This window comes from Schistocerca piceifrons, chromosome 4, assembly GCF_021461385.2.
Source record: "Schistocerca piceifrons isolate TAMUIC-IGC-003096 chromosome 4, iqSchPice1.1, whole genome shotgun sequence".
Classification (NCBI taxonomy): Eukaryota; Metazoa; Arthropoda; class Insecta; order Orthoptera; family Acrididae; genus Schistocerca; species Schistocerca piceifrons.
Genome location: NC_060141.1, coordinates 474,431,460 through 474,451,675, shown reverse-complemented (window position 1 = coordinate 474,451,675; position 20,216 = coordinate 474,431,460). Strand labels below are relative to the sequence as shown.

General features: G+C 41.1%; 1 protein-coding gene across 1 annotated transcript in view; it reads left to right on the top strand.

Annotated features, from left to right (window-relative positions):
• LOC124795374 overlaps positions 1-20,216 on the top strand; it is a 94,732-nt gene that overhangs the window by 32,512 nt on the left and 42,004 nt on the right. The window contains exon 2 of the mRNA XM_047259382.1: positions 11,954-12,103. Coding sequence (XP_047115338.1) covers positions 11,954-12,103 — 150 coding nt within the window. The remainder of the gene's footprint in view (positions 1-11,953; positions 12,104-20,216) is intronic.

Genomic DNA, 20,216 nt, shown 5'->3' with positions numbered 1-20,216 from the left:
CAGGACCGTAGCAGCCGCGTGGTTCCGGACTTAAGCGCATAGAACCGCTCGACAGCGGCCGGCCCATGGGTGTGACAAGCTGCGACACGTTTCTCGGTTCAGGATACATAGCGCGAAAGCGTGACCTAAAAGGCCCCACAGATTCTCGATTCGGTTTAAATCCGGGCAATTTCACGTAACTCAGTATTCTGCGAGTCTCTGCTTTGTCCTGCTGGTACACGTGGCCAGGAGTGCTCTTCGATCCACGTACATAACTGAGGATTCTGCGAGACCTTGCATTGTCCAGCAGGTACGTCATCGTACAGAGAAAAAACAAACTCCATGTAAGGGATAGAGGGTCCCTAGGAATAGATACATGCTTGTGTTCATCCACTATGGCTTCCAGAACGACGAGATCACCCAGGGAATGGCCTACGGCCTGGACCCTTCTGACTGTTGCAGGGTATTTGCTTTCAGACGTTTGACGCCATAGGGCCATCTGTCCGACTAAGCATTGAGGTGATTATACAATGAAGGCTTTCACGGCCGGATGGTACTGTAGTTGATAAATCTTCCGGGTTATATGGCCGTGATCCATGGAATACTTCTATTCCTAACGTTTCGTCCAATACTAAGTTGGACATCCTCAGAGTTATGGCTGGTCCTGTTGAGTCAGTCGGCAGGACTCAACGGGACCAGCCATACCTCTAGGGATGTCCAACGTAGTATTGGACGAAGCGTTAGGAATAGAAGTATTCCATGGACCACGGCCATATAACCCGGAAGATTGAGGTGATTCTTCTGAGCACACCTGCCGCCACACCGTGGATGTCCAGTTGCAGTAATAGCGTGCAAATTCCAGCCGTCTTCGCCGATGAACAGCACTTGGCATCGCTGTGTGAACCAAGCGCTTGCCGAGGAGACCCAGCAGCGGCAACGTCCGCTGAACGGCCGTTGTAAATGTCGTGTGACTAGGGCCTCCAGTGCGGTAGACCGTTCGCCGGGTGCAAGTCTTTCGTTTTGACGCCACTTCGGCGACTTGGGCGTCGGTGGGGATGAGATGATGATGATTAGGAGAACACAATACCCAGTCCCTGAGCGGAAAAAATCTCCGACACGGCCAGGAATCGAACCCGGGACCTGAGGATTGACATTCTGTCTAGCTAACCACTCATCTACAGGGGACAGACGAACGGTCGTTGAGGAAACGCTGCTGGTAGCCTCGTGTTTCAGCTGGGCAGTCAGTTGCTCGACAGTTACACGACTGTCTGCCCGTGTACGAATCTACATCCGTTGTTCATCCCTCTTATCTAAGGGTCGTGGTGCACCACAGATGCCTCGGCGCCAGCTTTGGATTGCCCCATTTTGCCATGCATGGTATAGTTTAATCACGGCAGTATGCTAACAGTTTACGAGCTTAACAGTTTCGGAAATGCTTCCACCCGTGGCGTGAGAGCCAATGATCATGCCTTTTTGGACGTCAGATAAATCGCTTCGTTTCCACATTACGACAACGACTGCACTGTTTTCCTTGTCTCCCCAACAAGCCTTGTATACTCTTTATTCTCCACTGCTAGTAGTGCCGCGTGCAGTTTCTGAGTGTTTATTACACGTTGACGTCGAACATAGGTGATAGTCACATTAATGTGACTTGACCATTAACCGGCCGCTGTGACCGAGCGTTTCTAGGCGCTTCAGTCCGGATCGCGCTGCTGCTACGGTCGCAGGTTCGAATCCTGCCTCGGGCATGAATGTGTGTGCTGTTCTTAGGTTAGTTAGGTTTAAGTAGTTCTATGCCTATGGCACTCATGACCTCAGATGTTAAGTCCAATAGTGCTTAGAGCCATTTGAACTGGACCATTTATACAAAAAAAGCATTAAATGTCAAAAGACAATTTTGTAAATACACTGGCGTCCAAAATTAAATAACAAGCAGAAATTTTGCAAATTAGCGATTATTTTGCCACAAAACAGTATAACCAGGTGATAGTAAAGAAGAAACAGTATAAAGAATACAGAACGCAAACAACTGCAACACACATAACGGTAGAAAAAAATGTTCTTTGGTTTTTACAATTTAACGTATTTACACACACGTTTCGGCAAGTGGTTAATGCGCTAAGTATGAGATGTGACCACCTCTGGCACGAACACAGGCCTGACAAACGACGGGGCATGCTGTGAATGATTTCATCAGTCTCATGTTGAGGCAAGAACGCCCATTCTTCCTACAGCGCTGCTCGCAAGTCTTTGAGAGTAGTTGGTAGGTGCTGACGTGATGCAACCTGTGTCCCTAGTGCATCCCAGACGTGCTCTATAGGATTCAAATTGAAAGATCGGGCAGGCCACTCCATGCGTGCAATATCTTCCGTTTCCAAGAAAACATCAACCATGCGTGCTCCATGAGGTCGAGCATTATCGTCCAGAAATACGAAGTCTGGGCCCACAGCACCTCGCAACAACCGCAAATGAGGTCCCAATATCTCGTCGCGATAAGTGACAGAGTGACAGCAGTTGAACCTTGCCGTTTTAACCGTACAATTTCATGAAGAGGTGTTCGAGTGGTCAACATAAACACTGCCAACACCAACAGGGATCATCCTCGATATCAGTCTCTTTCCACAATGGTTGGGTCCCGAAATCGTGTTCCTTGTTTCGTCCAGATACGAATCCGTTGAGAATCACCGTCCAGGCCAAATCGGGACTCATCTATGAAAAGAACATTAGTCCACTGTTCCACCATCCATGGTAGGTTGACGGCTCCACTCTAGACGTTCCCTTCTGTGAACATGCTTCAGAAGTACAAATATAGCAGTTCTACGACAATAAAAGCCACTCTGCCAAAGTCATCTGTACACCGTTTGCCTCGCTACAACACATCCGGTGGACGCTGCGAGGTCAGATGCCAGTTGTCGTGCAGTATTAATGTGGTACCGTCGTATCCTTAGAGCCTAACAGCGGTTCTTTCTTTTTGATGTTACACGTGGTCGACCCCGCCCTGGTATTCGAGATGCAGATCCTAAAAACAACAGAACGATTCACATTAAGTCATTGGGTCGGGTCAGTTTGCGACTGTCCTGCTTCCATTCTTCACATGGCCCTCCACCGCAGGGAGCCTGTTAGGCGTCATCTCTCTGACATACTGCACCGTCCGTGACTGTACACAGCGATTGTGGATGTGGGACAAACTATTCCGTTTAACAGGTGCCCTGACATCATCTTTGGTGTGGTTATCTGTTGCCCAAAATGCCAACTTCCGTGCAGGACGCGATGGTACGGATATCTGTTGACAGTTTATATGGTTACGTCGTGAATTAGACAGAAGACGAGGAAATAGTTGTTTGTTGCTTTAATTTTGGACACAAGTGTATTTGGCTTTATACGGATTATGCCTTAATACTGTAAGAACAAAAAGAATGACTATACTTCACCACTTACATCATCTATGTAAACAATACTACAGATCTCTAAGCGAAAGACTAAAGTTAAGGCTTTCTGGTTCAACATCCGTCCAAATCAAAATCACTGTGGAAAACAGATATCGTCTTATTGTCTTATTGGGAGGTACATGTGAAATGTAGATTTTGAAATGTACGTGGCAGTACGCCAAATAAAAACTACGATGAGATAAGAAATAAAAACAAAATTTTATAATGCTGTCACCTCCAGAAATTATTTTCCAGGTAACTGCAATAAATGAACTGCCCAGTAGGATACGGGCTCCAAGGGTTCCACATAAACTTAATTATTTATACAGATAGCTCATCCGTCCCGGTAATTGAGAATCTCGACGATCTTTGCCTGTTACCCATATACACTGACTACTGAGGGGTCAAAAGTCACAGGACACCTCGTAACAACGTGGTGAATCTTTTTTTTCCCTGCGTAGTGCAGCACTTGACATGGAATGAACTCAACAAGTCGTTGAAAGTCCCCTGAAAAAATATTCAGCAAAGCTCCCTCTATAGCCGTCCATAATTACGAAATTGTAGTCGGTGCAGGATGTTGTACACAAACTAACCTCTCAGTTATGCCCCATAAATGTTCGATGGATTATGTCAGGCGATGTAGGTGGCCAAATCATTCGCTCGGATTGTTCAGGGTGCTCTTCAAAAAAATCAACTTGTGGCCCGGTGACTTGACATCATTGTTTGTGAACATCAAGTCCTCGAATGACTGCAAATGGCCTCCAGGTAACCTAACATAACTATTTCCAGTCAACGGTCGGTTCAGTTGGAACAGAGGACCAAATCCATTCCATGTAAACACAACCCACACCATTATGGAGCCACCGCCAGCTTACACAATGCCTTTCTGACAACTTCCGTCCATGGTTTCGTGGGGCCTACACCACACTCTAACCATAACATCAGCTCTTACCAACTGAAATTGGAACTCATCTTACCAGGTCACGGTTTTCTAGTCGTCTAGGATCCAACCGATATGGTCACGAGCCCAGAAGAGGCGCTGCAGGCGATGTTGTGTTGTTGGCGAAGATACTCGCTTCGGTCGCCTTCTGCCATGTTCCGTTAACGCAGATTTCGCCTCATCGTCCTAGCGGATACGGTCGTCGTACGTCCCACATTGATTTCTGCGGTTATTTCACACAGCATTGCCTGTCTGTTAGCGCTGGCAATTCTACGCAAACGCCGCTGCTCTCGGTCGTTGAGCCGTTAAGCGCTGACTGTCGGCCACTGCGTTGTTACGTGGAGAGAGGTAATGCCTGAAGTACGGCATCCTCGGTACACTCTTGACACTGTGGAACTCGGAATACTGAATTCCGCAGCGAATTTTCGAAACAGAATGTCCCATGCATCTAGCTCCAACTACCAATCCGCGTTCAAAGCCTGTTAATTCCCATCAAGCAGCCATAATCATATCGGAAACCATTTCACACGTCTAACCTGAGAACGCATGACAACTCCACCAATGCACTGCCCTTTTATACTATGTGTACACAATACTATCGCCATCTACACATATCCACATCGCTATGTCATGAGTTGTCACCTAAGTGTACATACTGGCAAGAAATCGGATCCGAGAATTCCATGGCTTTCAAAAATGTTTCAATTTTAAGTTTAAATTTTTGTGTAATTTCGCATTTTCTATTGTAATACCTGACAAAAGGGGATGTTAACAAACGGACAGAATGACAGTCGCGTAACAAATGACCTACAGTGCTCCATGCATCTTTCCTCATTTTTACGAAATGCCTGCCTGACTTACGAATGGCCACACTCACAGGGGATCTTGTAAACCCCAGCCTTGCGATGCATCATCTTTGATGGCACACAGGTTAATATTTTTGCGTCACTTTTGACTTCAAACAAAGTATTCACCGCACAAAATAAAAGATTAAAAGTATGTTGTTAGTATATAAGTTCAAATGGCTCTGAGCACTATGGGACTCAACTGCTGTGGTCACCAGTCCCCTTGAACTTAGAACTACTTAAACCTAACTAATCTAAGGACATCACACACACCCATGCCCGAGGCAGGATTCGAACTAGTATATAAGTATTTGCCCATTTTGGATGTCAAAGACTGAAACCGTGATGTACTAGTAGATTGAGGAGGATATAGCAGATACAGTAGCCAGTTGTGATTTATTGTCTTGAAATTTATATGGACCGATAAACCACGTTTTAAGGCATTGAGGGCTCAATAGCAAATAGCGGTATTTACGGAATACTAATCCAGTGTCACGTCAGTCCTCCGCCAAAGGTGTAGCGATGTCGTAGACATAAGAAAATTGTGATTATCTTAATTGAAGAGACATTAGAACACCACCCATTACTCACCATCGCTGTCAGACATAGTTTTTCCCGCATTACATAACCAATGATGCCATAATAGATGTCGCCGTAATCTCGTTTCGCCTCGTTAAGTGGCCGCGCGATTAGAGGCGCCATGTCACGAACTGAGCGGCCCCTCCCGCCGGAGGTTCGAGTCCTCTTTCAGGCATGAATGTGTGTGTGTGTGTGTGTGTGTGTGTGTGTGTCGTCCTTAGCGTATGTTAGTTTAAGTAGTATGCAAGTCTACAGACCGAAGACCTCAGCAGTTCAGTCTCTTAGGAATTCACACACATTTGAATCTCGTTTCATGTGACAACAAAATTTCGACTGACGTCTTTGCGTCTATGAATCGCCTATAATGTTGGCAACTATTTACACGTTGCTGAGAATGTTTTTTTTAACCAGTTTGTAGTACAGCAAACACAAAACGTGCTTTTGAAAAACCATTCTTTGAAACATATGTGCATTTACAGTAAATATATGATATTGATCAATATTAGGATCACAAACGTATTATTTGAAGCAAAATTGGAATATTAATGATTACATGGATGCGAATGAAAACGTGAACAGAGTTGTCTTTTCCCTTGACATGCGCCGCGTATTAGGCTGTAGCCCGTCTCCACACGTTGTCTCCCTTATCCTCCTACAGACCCGCTACCTACCAGTTAATGACCTAATTTTAAGTTAAGAAGTCCGCTTTGCTACGCAGATAAATTTTACTTTTTTGCTCTGTATTCAACCAAATTTTAGGGTTCGTTACCTCAATCGGTAAAAACGGAACCCTTATAGCATGACTTTGTTGTTCATCTGTCTGCCTGTCTATCTGTTAGGGACTCTTTTTCTCAGGAACGGGTGGACATATCAAGTTGAAATTTATGTCACATAGTAAGGCCTACAGTCCCGTTGAGCTATAAAAAATTAAGCTTCAACGTCAATGAAATCTAAAGATATGGCCACTTATACCACATATTTCCATACCTAAAAATTTCCTCATCAAAACCTATAGGGTGCCTCCCGTTGACATAGACTGATGCAATTTGGCCAGAAGCAAGGTTTTATAGCACAATTGAGGAAAAGAGTCCGAAAATTGTTAATTACTAATTATATCAACGAAAAACCTGTACTAAAATATCGAAATTCCACCGCCGACTTCAACTTTTTTGGGCTCGGTGGAGAAAGAAAGAGCTGAAATTAGTTTGGCGAAGAATTTAACAAACGAAGACAACGGTTTCAACATAGACATGTCATGCAATCGGGCGCTTTAATTAATAAACTCACAGACAGCTACAGTGCAGTTAATGATGACACATCGATATCCTATCACTGATCGGACGCGCATTCACAGATTCAAATTATGCATACTCTTTGCCGCCGATGAGCGTCTCTGACTCTTGTGTTTTAAAACGACAGAACAACGCTGTAGCTTTGCTCTCAAGATAGCCGGAAGATACACTCCTGAAATGTTAGAAAAAGGGGAAATAAAGTTCACGAGGCTATCCTTCCGAAAGTTAATGGGTGCACTAGATGAACCGTGTTTGTGGCAGTTAAAATCTAACACCCGTCACATAGCAAGCTTCCCTTCTGAACGCTGTACAAATTATTTTGTCAGAGGGAACCTAAACACTTGACTGGCTGGGTAATCTCCTATTGAAGTTCTAAATGTGCACTTTGTAGCGATTGCGGTGCTGTACGAGCGCAACGACAAAAATGCGCGAGAAGTGAAAAGAGGCAGGTCCGCTTTCCCTCACGTGCCGCTGATCGAAGCTCTATGTTTAGCACGCAATTTGCATCCAAATCGCCGATGTGGCCAGTAACAGCCCTCTACGTGTTCCACAGCACTATAGCCGAGCGTTTGGCGGGTGGAGAGTTACGAGCCGTGAATGAGAAGCGCTAGTCACATTTATAGAATAATTGTCACGTCTTTTATCCCGCTACTGCCCTTCTCAAGACATGGATCAGGTCCTCCGTGTATTGGATGCGGTGTAATCAATGTGGCACGCAATTGCGTGGCGACCCGTTTTCGCGAAAGCTTTGGCAGTCGCGTGCTGACGTAAGGCGGGTGCGTGACCCAGTAACGACGCTTCGCCAGAGAGCTGCTGCCGTCGATAACGTATCTCGCTGGCTGTAGTGCCGGTGGCGATGGAGACATCAACGGCCCCTATACAGTACGTCTTCAACACAACAGTTTCGGGAGTAATTTTCAACGGGCGTCATTTTAGTTATTTCTTACAATTCATTTTTATTTTATTCTACTGTAGAAGGCTCTTCTTCAGACGAATCAAATCTTAATACAGCAATGCGAGTTGAAATTCAGCAGAAGCAAAACAAAAATAGTGAAGTGCAGAGGTGGGAAATCTTCACGGTAAAAAGCAGGCCCAACTTGTCACCTTTAGGTACCTCGAAAGTTGGATTACAGAGGATGGTAGCAGTACAATGGATGTTAAAGCTAGAATACACCAGGGGAAAGAATCCCTTTTCCAGAAAGAACAGCAGTAACATCTAACAGTGTCCCCTTGACTATGAGGAAACGATTCTTAACGAGTTACATTTGGAGCATATCCTTGAGTGGGCCATAAACTTATACACTGAGGAAGGAGGGAAAGAAAAGACTGCAAGATTTCGAGATGTGCTGGAGGAAAATATTAAAGGTACCATGGACTGACAGTCTCAAACGAAGAAGTGTTGACAAAAGCAGGACAAACGAGGACCCTATCTTAAATTGTCTCTGCTAGGAGGAACAGTATGGTTAGAGATCTATTCTGGCATTAATTCGAGTTGACTTTTCTGCTCGAGAGATTGATGAAGCAAGAAAGGCAAAGGAGACGATCGAGATAGGCGTTCATGAATGAATCGAACTGGCTGATAAGAGTAGCGAGACATTAGCATCAGGATGGGCGGAAGTATGAGTGAGCCCACCAACTTTCGGGTCGAGGAGAAAAAGGAGAGCTACGACGGAAATGAAGGTTTGCTCCGGGGACACGGTTGTAATAGACTAAAAAGACTGACTAAAAAGACTGTCATCAAATGCCGAAAGACCCCCTACTGAGCTGTCAGCACATAATTCAAGTTTCACATATTTGATCTCGTAGATAGTAGAAAGTATTACTTTTGTAAATGTATTAGGTTTTTATCTTCAACTAAACATCTTCCGCAAATTCTTGTAGGCATCTTCAGTTTTCTGCAAACTAATCGATCATTATAACTGATATCTGTTCAAATATAAATATATGAAGATGATGGGAGTGATAATCGTCAAAGATTGATGCCTTTTCCCCAAACTGACGCGGCTAGATACCAAAGTGCTTTATATCACTTCAACTGGCCGAGTAGGATAACGAAATCAGATAAATATTTTCTTTGGTTTCATTTGCGCTTAGATTTGTAGTTAAAAGGCAGATATTCCTGTCTATCAGATAAACATCATTGAGCTAGCAACTAAGTAAGACTGACCACAAATATTAAAAATACGAGTATAAAGTTTTAATTCTATCATTAACTGAATTTTCTGTCATCGCATTAGAGAAAACTAAATACTGTACAATTTTTCATTGTCTTTAACACAGTAAGGGTTGCATAATGCTGCAACAAAAGATTTTGATAAATTACTCAATGATATAAAATACCTGACAGATAATAAAGTAAAATTTGAAAACAAACTGAAAAAGTTTCTCCTTGACAACTTCTTCTATTCTGCATAAGAATATTTATTTTTGTTGTGTAATGCGTAAAAGATGATCGGTAGAAATTACTAACTCATATCTTACATTTGTAGATATTAAAAAAACTATAAACGTTCAGCGTGTAGCCATATTTAAACATTAAGTTCGATTCACATCATTACGACCTATCGTGCAAATGGCCCATGGAACGTGGCATTAACTCATTAACGTAAAGAACTTATCTTCCATCGAAAGTGAAACTCTTCCTCTTATGCACATTAAACGAAACCATTCAAGTCGTATTTTTGACGATTTATTAACTGCATTAGATAAAGAATCTCACAGAGAAAGTCACAGTATACTATGTGTACGGAAGCAGCGATGAAAGAAAGAATGGGATTCGCCGATTCATTTCTGATTACTGAAATGCCAGGCCATTACATTACTGAATATCTATGTGTATACCCAAAATATATTATTTGGATGTCACGTCACAACAAAACATTTCAAGGCGCAGCATTTGTATAATAAATCAGCAAAGAAATCCCCAAAGAAGGTATTTGCCTGCTCACCTTCATCTATAGTGTATAAACAAAGTAAACAGAAATTCACACGAGCGGTATTTCCTGAATCAGTGCTGAAACTTCGAGGGAAGTTTTGTTTTCCTTCAACGACATCAAAATATTTGCACTTAGAATATGCTCTAGCATCCACAAACACACAGGCGTCAGCAATGTAGAGCTTGCACTTGGCAATGTCAAGTCTGCGATTTAGCAGCATGACGGAAAATAATTTCTAGAAATTCGTGAGATATCTATAACGAATTAGAAGTCTGCAACCCAAATACCAGAAGTGGACAGGTGCTACTGATCCTCTTGCAATCAGTCTGACAAGTTCCGGCCGATAAGTGCTGGGTGTGACATGATTCTTCACTAAATAATCACACGGCCAGTGACACGTCAGTTGTTATCGGTGTTTGTCATTTTGGTTAAACTTGAAAAACGTAATTTCCACATTGATTAATTATAAATCTGGCACTTAGCTTTTTGTAAGTTGGCTTTCTTGTCTTTTAGAGTATTTCATATGCAAGGAAATTTGGAACTTTCCAAAATATCAATAATTCGATAAATGACTAGGTACCGGGTAGTAAAATTTCAACTATTTTAGGTTCTGTATTTTCTTTAAACTCTCAGAGACTGGTTCACTGCAATCATTCAATTTTCACATAATATAATTTCCATCTGTTCAAACTAGCTACAAAAAATTCCTATGGCTTCAAAAACATACCTGTCTTCTCATAGTCTCTTCCCTCCAAACGAGGGAGATTAAATAGATCATAATTGTAGGCAAAGAATCTAATCATAATATTGTTCATAACAAATATTAGTAAAACTTTGCTGTAAATAACGTTATCAAATTTATATAGTTATGTTTCTTGTTACTTCAAGAATACGAGGGGCCTTCAGTAAGTAATGCAGCACTTTCTTTTTTTGAAAACTGGTTGGTTTTATTCGCCATACTATTCCACACAAAACCCGATTTTTCAACATAATTTCCGTTTAATGCAACGGCCTTAAGCCACCTTACTGTGAGGGCCTGTATCTCCGCATGTTACCACTCTACTAGTCGACATCGGAGCCAACGTCTTGATCTATCAAAAAACCACCCCGTCATCCACGTACTACTTCCTGCGGAGTGCATTCTTCATTGGGCCAAAAAGGTGGAAGTCGGAAGATGCAAGATTCGGGTTGTACGGTGGATGAGGAAGATTGGTCAAGTGAAGTTTTCTGAGCCTCTCTTGGGAGCCTGCACTACCAACAGAGACATCCAGTTCTCCAGCGAGATGTTTGATTGTGATTCGTCGATCAACTCGAATGAGAGTGTCCATACGTTCCAACATTGAGGGAGTCACAGCTGTGTGCGACCGCCCGGTACGCGGGTTTGAATGACCTTGTTGCCTCACCAACGACTTACCGTGCTTTCTTTACTCAGTTAGACATTCTGCAAGCGTCTATGAATATATACGACGGTCTTGTTTTTCTCGAGATGGAATTCAATGACAGCTCTCTACTTTGGATGCACGTCCGTTACAGATGCCATTTTGAGGGTTACGTACAGCGGCGCCATCTGGCGGAATTTCATGAAACTATAAGTGCTGAAACGGAAATATTTCACGATGTCCTTCAGCGAATTACGCGTATTTTTCAATCGAAATTGACCGAGAAAATGAATGTGTTGCATTACTTATTGAACGCCATTCGTATCTACTCACAGTCAGTGAAAACAGCAGTTCACAAAGTATACCGTTTACATACCAATAACACTTTTATAAATGGAGTGATCAATATCCACCAGTATCGAAATGTTCCTAATGTGTAATAGGATTGGTTGTATCACAAGTTGTAGAAGGACGGCTTGCTCCACGCTCTGATTCTGTTAAGTACGATAATTATTTTAGTGCCTAGTAAGGAAAGCAGAGATAGCAGAGCCTGAGGTGGTCATTTTGTGTTCCAGAGCCGAAGAGCAAGCCGTGCACCAAGGACAGCGACTGCGAGACGATCCGCAACACGACGTGCCGCGTCGACAGCGACGGCCACCGCCGCTGCCTGTGCGTCGACAAGGCCCCGCCAGACAACGGCCGCTGCCCCAAGCCGCGATACTTTGGTAACGCCACGCCGCTAACCTGCTGCTCAGCTAGTCTCTGGAACTGCGCTCCTAGATACGACAGCGAGCCAAAAACAGTTCACATTCCATTCTAAAATTTTGTTGTTGTGAAATTAGTACAATTCTGAATATCTTGCGGAGTTGATGAAATTTCAATTAGTGGCGCAGGGAATTCTTCCAGACTTATTAAAATATGCAACCATTAAACCACTTCATAATAAAGATGACAAGAGCGATATAAATAGTTATCGTCCGATTTCCTTACTGACATGTTTTTTCTTCCAAAATATCCAAAAAGGTAATGTACTCAAGAGTAGTCACACTCTCACGTGGAAACAATTTAATTAACTTATCAACGTTTGGACTCTAGAAAGGACGCTCGAATGAGAACGATATTTATACTCAGCAAATAGTACAAAACTTAAATAATAATATATTCCCTCGAGGATAATAATATATCGGCAGTAGGTATTTTTTATGATATTTGCAAGCCGTTTGCTTAGATCACGATAATCTCTTAGAAAAATTGAGTTGTGTGGCACTGATGGCTGTACGCACAGCTGATTTGAATAATGGCTTGACAAAGAGAGTTCAAAAGTAGCGATGAATGATTCAGACAATGTCGGAAAGATAGAAAATTTTAGTAGCTGAGGAAAAAAAAAAAAAATCAGGAAAGGAGTCCCACAGGGTTCAATTTTGGGTCCAGTTCTATTTTTTATGTGGGTGAATGACCTTCCATTTAGCATTTAACAAGAAAAAGTGGTTCTTTTTGCAGACACTACTAGTGTTATCATAGAGAGAAAGTAATAGATGAGTTGATAAATCGTATTTTTGCAAATAATTATTAAGTAGTTCTCTAAACACGTACTCTCCTTAAATTTTGGAGAAACACCTAACATCAGTTCTCTACAACAAATAGTCACACCAACGAATGATGTAGCACATGAGTGGGACTCAGCAGTCGGTAAGTCGAGTATAATTCTCCATATTTTTAGGTGTACATATTGACGAAACTTGAACTGAAAGGAGTAAATTACTGAGCTTCTCCAACGATTAAGTTCTGGTACTTTTCCTCTTAGTACAATTGTTAATCTTGAAAACAAATTTATCAGCCTCCTGACATATTTTCCATACTTCCACTCAATAATGTCGTCCGAAATAATTTTCTTAGGTACCTCGTAGCTTAGAAAGACTGCAAAAAAGTGAGCAGTTTACAATAATATGTGGTTTTAAATCACAGACAACATCTAGATATCTATACAAGAAGCTAGGTATTTTAACTGCGCCTCCAGAATACGTACATTCGTTAGTGACATTCGACACTAATAATCCACCGCAGTTTGAGAAGAAAAGTGATGTACATACCTTCAGCACCAGAGAGAAAAATGACCTTCTGTTAAAGTTGTCAGTAGCTCAGAGAGGAGTTTAACAAGCAGCAACAAAGATTTTTGATCATAGGCTCAATAACAGAAAATAACGGAAAGATATGGAAGCAAAATTATTCCGTTGACGAATTTCTTCTTAAAAATTGGTAGCCAGTAAAAATTAATAAATAAATAAAACCAAAATAAAAAGTGTAGTTACGCGAGTAGAACTAAAAATAACAATTCTTCATTAATGTTAATACTAATCATGTATTAGTATCCTGTAAAGTGACTCATTTCGATAAAAGAATCGTTCAAATGACCTATAAAATATCCAACTAACTAATTTAACAAAACTCTTGGGTAAGTACGTCATTTTCCTGCTCAGTTTCTTTATTTGCATTTGGTCCAGTGGTCAATAACTTTGTGCACTGAATGTTCCAACATGCACAGCAGTGATACCAGGGAAAGCTTCTTTTGCTGAAAAGCGCTATAATAACGCGTGACGCGTGGAATTTTAAATGTAATCACAGTATGGATAACTTCTGGCTCATTCTCTTGAAAAATGAGCACATGGCATCTATGGCCGGGAGGCCCCTATTCGGAGAAGTTCGGCCGCCAAGTGCAAGTCTTATTTCATTCAACGGCACACTGCGAGACTTGCGCGCCGGTGATGAGGATGAAGTGGTGATGGGGACAACACAACACCCAGTCCCCGAGCGGAGAAAATCTCCAAACCGTGCGGGAATCGAACCCAGGCCCGCTTGCATGGGAGACGAGCACGTTACCACCCAGCTAAGCAGGCGGACATATACACTAACAGAAATGGAATGATTACATGATGATAACTTTGAATGGAAGCTACCAAAATGATGCTCTAGTATTTCCATGCCTGTCGAATCGGTGATTAAAATTTCAACCTTGTCAAATCTTATTTTCACAACAGAAAATAGCCGTCCCTACATATGAAGAATGATGTGAGTTAAAGACGACTACTGGGCACGTATAACGTTACAGAAACTTATTTTCACAACAGAAAATAGCCGTCCCTACATATGAAGAATGATGTGAGTTAAAGACGACTACTGGGCACGTATAACGTTACAGAAACTTTTCAATCGAATCAGCACAACAGTGTGGAAGTTAGGTTGAGATCTGGAGTTGCTATGCTTCGCTTATCACTAACATCATACCACAGATAACAGTTTGCCAAAGGTATACACATTTCCCTTTTAACCTATCCATGGTTGCCTTTTACCCGGGTAGGCAACTGCGCACGTTACCAACCGAACTCTCAAGTCAAGCTACGCCCAACCCAAGCAGGCTAAAGGATTTTTGCTTTCCTGCACGTCTTCCCACTGTGCTACGCTACGTAACAATTTATTCTGTACGCTTTCATTGTAGTATCTTGAGTAGGGTTCGGAATATGATGAAAAGTCTTTCTTTAACCGGGAACTACAAGATAAAGCTCAATGAAATATATATTCATCTCGGGTCATTGTAAGCCAGAAAATCGTGGATTTTAATTTGTGCTCTTTTTCCTTTTCGGCGTATTTCGGGCTTATTTATTTATTTCGAAATGAATGGTTTCCTCAGCAACTTCGCCCTCTTTCAAGTACTACTTACTATCCTCAATTCTTAGCATCATTACGCCACCTCTACTACATGTTTTCTGTAGTCAGCAGAACCATCTCTGAAAGTCGAGGTCCTTTGCACCTAAGAACGTGAAAATCCCTGTTACACTGTACAGTCAACTGAAATGAAGTTTTGGAAGTCTAGTTTCTGTAATCTTAGTGTGTTTCAGGCAAATATGACCCCAGTTGTACCAACTTCAGTTACTTTTTCCAGGATATGTGTTGCGGGTCGCTGTACTCATACTAAGTGGCCCAAATAGTTCATTCTAAATTTCCCAAATGAATTTTAGCAGACGCGAAGTTCGTTTTTCATTTTATATTAATCTAAAAGTACATATCTGAAATAAGAAGTTTTCCTTTCATACTAAGCTTTCTGTTTCAACCCTTTTTTATCCTAAATTTAGAAAGCCTATAAATTGTTAGGTGGATTGTAGCATACATTTCCACACAGTTGTCAGTCACTAAGTCTGTGTCGTCTTTCAGAATATTTATGTCGTAACATACTCGAGGTTCTCGAATGAGTGTTTAGTAACTTTTTACAGAATTCGCATTTCGAAACACCTACTGATTTATTTGAAGCTGCTTCATAAACACACAAAAACTTTGCCCCTGCTGGACTTAGGCTCTGTTTCGTGACTGACATATAATACTCAATTCTTAATTTCTTCTCAACCATCTTTAAGTTTGGTTTGTTCATTTGGCTGTTCCCACACTCTGAAAATATAGAACACAGACTAGAAGACAGCGAAAAAAGTGAAAAATCCCCAGTGTACCCTCCCTCATATGCCAGCTAACGTTGACCGCCCAGTCAGAGCTATTATGACTTACAGGATTGCTCCCAGCTATCCACTTGAAATACACATGTTGAAAATGTTGGTACATAATTACAAATTACAAGAGGATAGAAATATAACAAACAATACAAAACTGACTATATAAAAGACAGACAGATTCCAAGTACATCGACCCTTGTCCAGTTTTATACAAGAACATATACTCTAATAATCCTGTCACACAAACAATAAACACTAAAAAAGAAAATATGAAAACGTGCAGTATACTCTCACATGAACATATCGAAGGAGCAGTCAAATTACTAGAACTAATAACAGAATACAACGATTTCCAGTTAAAAAATAGATTCTGTTTACAATCTAAAAGATTACCAATGTAATCACTATTATCTGACCCCTTACGAAATACATTTATGAATCACATATGTGTTACATCTCACAAATTACTCACATATAGGTACACTATCCTCCATTTGGCTGCATATATATACTAGTACATGATATTCGTTGCTTGATCATAAATCAGAAAGATACCTTATAAGATTAAATTTACAAAGGAAAAAAGGCAAGAGAGAGAATTAAATTTCCTTGACATTATTATACTCAGGACAACCAAATCTTATTTGACATATACAGGAATCCTACAACTCATACAGTAATATACTGAACATCAAATCACCCAGACTCAAACAAGCTGAAACCAGATACACGATACATGGACTAAACACAGTCATACCAAACATAAACAAATCTAAAAAGGAAATGAATAGCGACAAGCAATACCATTGTTTGCAAAACCTGTTACACCTCTAATTAAATACCAATACTAGTATTTAGCTTTGTTTCTACCCGTTATTGTTTTGACGTATACGGTGTTTCAGACAATGTGTTCTCCATAACTTACAGAATAAGTGAAAGCAATTTCTATTTACCTAGGTAAATGTAAGAAAGGTTACTGTTTTTGCAGAAATTTATTCCAGTCTGCTGTAGCATCCTGTAACATGACCTGGACCAGTCTTGTAATACTGATCTTTTTGCAAAATTGTTAACATAGATTATTTCGCAGTATTCCAAAGAGTTACAAAACGAGTTGCCATTTTTTTAAATTTAACATTACGCTTTCCTATCATGTACGTGATGATTTAAAAAAGTGTGTATAAATCAGTTTAAATCAAATTTGCAACAGTTTTAGTTAGGAACTTAGAAACTTTACAATACTTTTGGTTGTATGCAACATAATTGCTGCTTTTTTTCAATTCACTGATGGTGGAGCGTTAGTTTAAAGGAAATATTCAAATTAATTCACATTTTCGTAAATGAGCCATTCAGTGCACCTTCTAAATTACCTGCGGAGTAGACGTAAAGTTGCTGGTGTTATGGAGCGTCAAGCTTGCTCGATACGCTTTTTGTAAGTAGTCTGGGTTTTGGGTTAGAAGACATAAACAGCTTTTTCAGATGTCCCCACAAAAATAAATCTGTTGAGGTTAAATCGGACGAATTGAGGACCACGCGTCCTGACCATCTTCCCGGAATGATACAGCTCACTTCTTGCACAACGTCACGAACAGATTGAGCTGCGTGGCCGTCATGCTACATCGACATACGGCCGCTAACGTCTAAACTGATTTTGAAGGAGAGCAACTAGATTTCCGACAGTAAAAGCTCGATATGCCTCGCCTGTCAGAGTACCTACGAAGTAGTGGGAAGCTATGATTTAATCTCCAAGGATTGCACATCACACATTAACGGACCACCTGATTTGACGATCGACGTTAAGTTTTCTCCTAGCATTTTCTGTGTCCCAGTAGTAGGCATCATGACGGTTCATTGCAACACAATTTGTAAACATGGATTCACCATAGAAAATAATATCCTGTAAAGTGTCCAGAATGAAATTATTCAGTGTACATTTGCAGAAAGTAACTACCCAACTGAAGTCGTCCCCATTCAGCTTCTGTGTCAGTTACAAGTGGTATGGGTAAACTTGTTACCGTGTACAGTTCCTCACACATATGTAAGGCTTAGACTAGTGACTCCAGCAACTTCTCTTAAGTTGACGTCAGCACCTTGGTACATCGCAGGCAAAACAAACACTTCCGTATCCTTACTTTCTACAAGTCTTCGTCTACTACCGCCGTGACTTCCCAGACTACTTGTTCCTCGAAGTCTTTGTTTAGCATTTATTGAGCTTTCAACTATAATATCTCACAGTATAAGGCATGGCTGTTTCGTTGGCATCGCGTCTGTCGAGCATTAGCAACACGTCAACCTATTAGTTGGTTGCTTATGCCATATCCATGGCAGATCTAACCTCGTTTGTTTGTGTTTTCCGCACTGCCTTAGTTCAGGGGCCCACTAGAAGTGTAAATAGTTGTGAAAACATTCTTCACCTCTTAGCTGTAAGTAACACTGATGAGAGTGGGAGCATCAAGATGAATACAGGGATTAGTGATCAAAAGGTCGTTGTAGCAAGGCTGAATACCACAACTTCCAAACCCACTGCAACTAAATTTCAAATACATGTGTTTAAAAGAGCAGATAAAAATTCGCTTGACGCCTTGCTTCCGAACTATGTAAGCGAAGACCAGATGTGGCTTAACTTCAGAGAAATAGTATCGACAGTAACTCAGAGATGTATACCAATTAAATTAATAAGAGACGGAGCTGGTCCCCCACGGCACACCAAATAGGCCAGAACACAATTTCAGCAGCATCAAAAAAGGGTGCAAGATTTAAAAGATGAAAAAAGTCCCCGAGATTGGCAGAGCTTTCAGAAGCCCGATATTTAGAGCAGACATCAGTGCGAGATGCCTATAACAGTATCCACAATGAGACTGTCTCGAAATCTGACATAAAATCCAAATAGATTCTGCTCGTATATGAAGTATACCAGTGACAAAACACAATCAATACCTTCACTGCACGATAGCGATGGTAATGTTAGTGATGACTGAGTCACCAAAGCGGAGTTACTAAATACGGCTTCCCGAAAGTCCTTCAGCAAAGAAGGCAAATATATTTTCCAGAAATGGAATTAATAACTGCTGCAAACGTGAATAACTTAGAAATAGATATTCACCATGCAGCGAAGTACCTTAAATCACTTAATAAAGGCAGGTTTTCCGATCCAGACTGTATATCAACCAGATACGTTTCAGAATATGTTCAGATAACAGCTCCATACTTAGCGATCATAAACCACTGCTCGTTCGTCGAAAGACTGGAAAGTTGCACTGGGCACAACAATACTCGAGAAATAATATACGAGTAGTCCGCTGAATTACAGACCCATAACACTAATGTTGACTTGCAGTCGAATTTTGGAACACATACTGCATTCGAACACTATGAATTACTTCCAAGAAAATGATCTATTGGCATATAGTTCACAGGGATTCAGAAAATATCGGTCTTGTGCATCAGAACTAGATCTTCATTATCCTCAAGTAACGACTGATACGAGAGGAGATCTCAAATTGATTCCATATTTCTAGATTTCCAGAAGGCTTTTGGTACTATTCCTCACAAGTGGCTTCTAATCAAATTGCGTGCCTGTGGAGCATATCCTCAATTGAGCGACTGGATTCAGAAAGATCACAGTTCATAATAATTGACGGAAAGTTTTAGACTAAAACAAAAGATGTTCCCCAATGAAGTTTTACAGGTCATCTGCTGTTTTTAATCTGTATTAACGATTTAGGAGACGATCTAAGCAACCGTTCTCTATTGTTTGCAGTCGATACTGTCGTTTACCGTCTAGTAAAGTTATCAGAAGATCAAAACCAACTGCTAAACAATTTTGACAAAATATCTGAATGATGCAAAAAATGGCAATTGAACCTAAATAAGGAGAAAATGTGAGATTATCCACATGATTACTAAAACGAATCTGTTAAATTTCGGTTACACGATAAATCACACAAATCTAAAGGCTGACAATTCAACTAAACGCGTAGATATAATAATTCCTAACAACTGAAATTATAACGACCACGTAGCTAATTTTATGGGAAAGGCGAACCAAAGGATCTACATTATTGGCAGAGCACTTAGAAGGTGAAACAAATCGAATAAAGAGACTGCCTGCACTACTCTTGTCCGTCCTCTGCTAGAGTGTAGCTGTGCGATATGGAATCCTTACCAGAGAGAAGTGACGAAGGTCATCGAACAAGTTCAAAGAAGGGCAGCTCATTTTGTATTATAGTGGATCAGGGAAGAGAGTGCCACGGATATGATGCGCGAGCTGGGGTGGCAATCATTACAACAAAGGGATTTTTCGTTGCGGCGAGATCTTTTCGCGAAATTTCTATCTCTGGCTTTC